This window comes from Natrix helvetica (genome assembly GCF_964273705.1).
Source record: "Natrix helvetica genome assembly, chromosome: 3".
NCBI classification, from domain to species: domain Eukaryota; kingdom Metazoa; phylum Chordata; class Lepidosauria; order Squamata; family Natricidae; genus Natrix; species Natrix helvetica.
The window spans coordinates 58,561,040-58,567,039 of NC_138549.1; the positions used below are offsets into that span (position 1 = coordinate 58,561,040).

Sequence of the window (6,000 nt, forward strand, 5' to 3'; positions counted from 1 at the left end):
TGATAGATGCCCTTGGTGGACTTCAATTCTCAGAAATCTGGGAGTTGAAGTCCACAAGTCTTCAAGCTGTCAGGTTTGAAGACCCCTTGGGGTTTTTTTCCTAAAGGGTTAGGGATGCAAGGATCTTGTAACTTGACAGCTTTAAGACTTGCGTGCTTCAAATGCCAGAGTTTATTGAAACTAAAAACAGTGTACCATCCTATGTATTTTCGGTTTTAAAAATGTGGCTCTCAAAATAAATTTCAATCGTGGTTTTGGCAAGATTTGGCTCAGTTGAAAAAAAAGGTTGCCCACCACTGTTCTAGTGCAGTGGTTCTCAACCTTCCCAATGCCGCGACCATTTAATACAGTTCCTCATGTTGTGGTGACCCCCAACCATAAAATTGGTGTCTCGGTTCCTAAGACCATCGAAAATATGTGTTTTCCAATGGTCTTAGGCGACCCCTGTGAAAGGGTCGTTCGACCCCCAAAGGGGTCCCGACCCACAGGTTGAGAACCACTGTTCTAGGGTCTCACTAACTGTAAGAATGTCATCCAGGTCAACTAGGACACCCTTGTACAGGTGCTCATGTAGCACTTCATTGATTAGCTGCATGAACACGGCAGGAGCTCCCTGCAGCCCAAACAGCATGATTTTAAACTGGAAACTGCCTAACGGGCAGTTAAATGTGGTCTTCCATTCATCTCCCGCTTTGATCCATACCCAGTAATACTGTCAAGTCCCAGATATTTCAACAGAGCATTTTGGCATTTTGGTGGGAGGAAGGGGGGGAGGAATGGAGTGGTCTGTTTATGAAGTTTCTGTTTCTGTTAATTGCATTACTGTGTTAATCTCTATATGAAGTCTCTGTTTCCTTGCAATGATGTAGTGTGGGAGGGGCTTGGTTAGCATTGCTTTAAATAGCTGGTTTTAAATGAGAAGCTTTTCTCATTTAAAAATGAGATCTCTTCCAATAAAAGCTCCTTTTGGAACCAATGCAGTTTCAAGAGTCCTGCTTTCTTGGGAAGATTGGAGAGGCAAGACTTTACAAATAATCTTCTCTTAGGTCTAGTTTGGTGAATACTTTACCCTTGGCAAGGTGGTTTAGCATGTCCTGCATTAGGGGTAGATGGTAGGTGTTCTCAATGTACACAGAATTAATTCCATGGAAATCCATGCAAAGCCTCATCCCCACCGTCTTTCTTTTCTTTGAGTAATACCAGGGCTACTACTTTGGATTTGGTGGGTTGGATGAAGCCTCTTGCCAGATTGCATCAATGTACTTCCTTAATTTGTCCATCTCTTTTAGGGGTAATGGAATACATGTTGGGCTTTGGCAGCTTGGCTCCTGGCATGAATTCTATTGCGTAGTAAATGGAGGGGTGTGGCGGGGGGAAGAAATTACATTTGTGCTCACTGAAAGCATCTGCCAGATCTCTATATGCTTTGGGCACCTGGGGGCATCCGTGTGGGCCGTCCACGATGGTAGCGGTGTCCTCCCCCCTGCCAGATTTACTAGGGGGCGGAACCTGTTGAGCTTTGGCCTGAGGGTTGCGACAGTGGGGTGATGCCCATTTTTAGCTTTTGGTAGCTATCTTCCCACGTAATGGCTGGGCCCCATTTGTCTAGCCAAGCAAGCCCCAGAATGAGTGACTCGGTCATCTTTGGGACTACCATGAAGCATATGAGTTCCCAGTGGCTCCCCATCTCCACTCTAATGATCTCCATGGCTAGAGTACTTGGGGCTTCACCCACTAGTGTCCCACCAATTTGCTCAAAATGTATGGGGAACCAGGGGTTTCGTGTCTTTCCCTAGCTTTTGGATGGCTGGAAAGCTAATTAGGCACCAGGTGCCTATGATGGCATCTATGTCCCCTTAGGCCCGAGTCTTGGGCACCACTATTCGGGACTTAATGGAGAAGGAGCAGATGGCTTCACTTACCATCGGATCCTCTTCAATGGTATCACTGCTCTCATTGCTGATGCCTGGAAAGGGTTCCGGAGCTGGAGTTTCTCCCCCGTTTAGTGGTGGGGAAGGAACCTCAACAGCTTGCCGGGAGAGCTTTCCTTTGTCTAGCAGTCTCTGCGGGGTTTTCTTCATCCTGGGGGGTTGCTGCCATACAGAGTTGAGGGATGGGAGCTGATACAAGCACTCGGAAGCTGACCGCACCTGAAGCACTTGATTGTGGCAGTGGGTGTTGGCTTTGGTGCTTCAACCGGTTTTGCAAGGGCTCGGCGGCCCAGGACTCTCTTAGTAGGTTTTTCCAGGGTGGGCTTCCCAGTTAGGATAGATCTCCAGGTCCATGGCCGCTGCCATCCAGTACCAGTCTGGTATGTGGTCAGGGACCACTCGGAAGGCACAAGCTTGCCTGAGGTCCTGATCTAGACACTCTTTGAAGTGGTGAACGAAGAGGCATTCTGGCCAGTCTCTCAACTTTCCGGCCAATCTTCGGAATTCCCAGATGAATTCCTTTGGGGGTCTGCCCCTTTGCTTCAGGTTCTAGATTTCTACCTCCACTTCTTCCCTGTGAGCTGTATCTTTGAATCTGACCCAAAGTAGTTGCACGAATTCATCTGCGTCCTCTAGTTCTGGGGCTCCTTTCTCGTGTAATTGGACTATCCATTCTGCTGCTTCTCCTTCCATCATACTGGCAGCAATTGCTGAGATGATGTCCTGATCTGTTTGGTACTGATCCCCATAGTGGTCAAGATGGGACCACATCCAGTTCAGGAAATAAGCCAGCTTTCCTGGGATCCCGTTGAAAGTCACCCTGAACCGTGGGGAGGGGGCAGCTGATGGTGCTGGCTGCGGAGCCGGGGCAGCGGGACCAAGGCTGGCATCCACTGGTATTGCACCCATCCCTGGCTGGGGTAGAAGGCCCATCCAGGGGGATTTGGTCTGCCGGGGGCAGTCAGATAGGTGGCTGGTGAGGAGGGGTAGCCAGTCTCGGCAGCAGCAACATCTCCCTCTGCAAACCCAGGCTGGATTAACACTCTGCTAAATTCCCACAACAATGTCAAACTATTTACTAACACTGTATTACTATTATTCTTCATATCCTTCCCATTACCTATCTCCTCCTACTTATGATTATAACCTTGCTGCTTGTATCTTTACTATTTATATTGTTTTATTAAGTTTCCTAATATGATTTGGTTGTTTATTTAGTATCTTATGACTATCACTAAGTGTTGTATCTTATGATTCTTGATGAATGTATTTTTAAACTGAGAGCTTAGGCACCAACAACAAATTTCTTGTGTGTCCAATCACACTTGGCCAATAAAGAATTCAATTCTAGTCCAGTCCATTGAAAAGAAGCACTAATGGGTGACATGATAGCAGTGTTCCAATATTTGAGGGACTGCAACAAAGAAGAGAGACTCAACCTATTTTCCAAAGCAGCTGAAGGCAGGACAAGAAGTACTGGATAGACGCTGTTATGTACTTCTGGCTACATTCCTTTGTAATCAGAGGCAAGCTCGCCTGACCAATAACTAGAGGCAAGACACAGTGAAGGCCTTTTGTTTCATTTATTGCAATAAACGGGGAGAGAAGCTTATGAAAGCTTGGTTCTTTCCAAAGTTCCAACACAAAATATTTTCTTTATACAACCCTGTCCCGGCCGCCATATCCCTCCTAACTCCCCATTGGCTGAGGTAACATGAGGTTACACTCTTCACGATCACCTCCTATATATTTCCTGCTACATACTAAATCAGCAGTCACCAATTGGTGGTCCGTGGACCACTGGTGGTCTGTGAGAAAATTTTGGTGGTCCGTAGTGCAGTAGAGGAGGTACTCCGAGATGACCAATGGGCCACTCCTGTGACTAGAGCTCTGAAATATGGGACCGGCTAGGCAGCTCGTGGTGGGGCTGGAACCTCTGCCATAGAGGGAGGTACGTGCAACTTGCAACTTTGCAGGAGGTGCAATATGCAAGGAGTAGCGGAGCCCTTGCCAGCCGAAACAAGTTAATGGTGCTGTTGTGGCAAGGGAGGTAGTGGCAGCACAGGCAATCCAAAGCAACGAGTGTCATCAATCCGTGGCTTTCATCCCCCTGCTGTGGGTTCCTGTCGGCTGAACCCACCACTGGCTGCCCCCGCCCCTCACCCTCCCACTCACTCCTCACAAGGCCTGAGAAGAGAAGGACGGGGGATGGAGATTCGCTCCATATTCCAGAGTGGGAGCGAAACTTCATCTCTTGCTGGATCTCGCAGGCGTTTCTTCTTGTCCTTGTGTGACTGGGAGATGTGCAACTTCCTCTCCACCTCAAGACCTTGGCTGGTCCATGAGATGAGAGAGATGAGAGATATATCAGAGAGAGATGAGAGAGATGAGATGAGATGAGATGAGAGGGAGATGAGAAAGAGATGAGAGTGCCTTTCCCATTCAGTTAATTTTCCATGGCTAGCTATTTCCTATTGCAGCTATTTTTACAGCTTGTATTCTTCCTTTTTCCACTCTGCAGACCCAGCTACTTTTTGCCTATCTCATATCCTGCCTTTATACTATCATTTCTCGCTCATATCCATTGTAGATTCTTTGGTAGGCTTGATTTTCCACTCAGTAAGTTTCCACTGCACAGTAGATTTGACTGTCTTTAAAGATTCATCATATTGGTGCACACTTATCAGAAACTAACCAAGGAGAAAAGCAACCTAGAACTACGGAGAAATTTCCTAACGGTGAGAGCAATCAACAAATGGAATGGCTTGCCTTCAGAAGATGTAGGTGCTCCATCATAAAGAGACTGGACAACCATTTGTCTGCAATGGTACAGACCCTATACTACAAGGTCTCCTACTTGAACAGGTTGGACTAGATGACTTCCAAAGTCCCTTCAAACTCTGTTATTTTGTTAACCTAATTGATCTTCACCTTACCATCATATGGGGGCCTGGGTCCTATACAACTCTTATCAGTTTTTATTATCCCCAAACTATATATTAAATTGTAGTCTAAGAAATAGGAATTCCAAGGCATTTTATTATACAGGCTAGGGTTATAATTGCAGGCAAAACTTAAAATGGTCAGAGTGAACGGTTGACACACCTCTTCAGGAGGATTTGATACAATGTTATCTATCGAGAACACCACAAATTAAATGCTTTAGTAACTACAAATTAATTGGACGAAAATGTCTCCCGTTGCTATCTTCCCTCTAACCTCCTTCTGGAGGGGAAGAAAAGCGGGTGAAATAATGCCCCTATAGTTCCTAATAAAGCAATGACCACAAACTTCCAAGTCCTCAGCCTCCGATCACTCACTTAAACACTTCTGGGTCAATGCCGCTCCCCGCAGCCTGCACAAGTTCAAATAGTTCCGCTTCTTCCGCCGTAAGAAGTTTCCGCCGAGCTCGCGATCCCACGGCTGTGGCCCCCTTCAGTAACCCTGCCGTGTCCATCACCGACCCGATATCCCAGAAACAGGTTCCGAGCTCACGTTCACTTCCGCACGCAAGGCATCTCGGGATGGCTTTTATTTAATGAGAAACGCAGGGACGCATAGTTTCTCTGAAAGCCGGTAGATCTAAACTGTAGAGTTCTCATTTGGTACTTCCTTCTTCGGCGTCTGTTTTTCACTAATAGGATATGATCGATAGTAGCAGATGGGTAAAAATAGAACATAGAGTGCTCCATTTTCAGACCATGTCCTCGCCACCTTCCACGGGGTCTGAACAGCTTCGTTCACTTAACCTCTTAATGAAAGCCTTGAAATTGTTTTGCAGTTTGTAGCCGATTTCCCGGGGAAGTCGAAAAACACATCTATACATTGATAAAGCACGGTGTGGTTGTACCCAATAGTGAGAAAAGCCAGGGCATACGTATTTAAAATAAATAAGTTAAAGAACAAAGTTAAAGGTAATGAGTTCTCTGATTCAATTACTAATTCAGTTTCTAAGCTGACTAAAATTTACAGTAGTTTCCATTGAAAACCAAATTATGTGGTTTTAATTTAGTTGTGAAGTGGGAGACACGCTGCTGAATCAAAGGCATATTTGGTTAGACAGAAGCGC

At 46.1% G+C, this 6,000-nt stretch overlaps 1 protein-coding gene across 2 annotated transcripts in view; it reads right to left on the minus strand.

Annotated features, from left to right (window-relative positions):
• LOC309389144 (mitotic-spindle organizing protein 2A-like) overlaps window positions 1-5,472 on the minus strand; it is a 54,399-nt gene extending 48,927 nt beyond the window's left edge. The window contains exon 1 of one of the 2 annotated variants that reach the window (XM_081947151.1): window positions 5,252-5,472. In XM_081947151.1, coding sequence (XP_081803277.1) covers window positions 5,252-5,388 — 137 coding nt within the window. In that variant the 5' untranslated portion in view covers window positions 5,389-5,472. The remainder of the gene's footprint in view (window positions 1-5,251) is intronic. The other variant, XM_081947150.1, reaches the window with a different exon arrangement.
• Window positions 5,473-6,000: the final 528 nt, after the last annotated feature.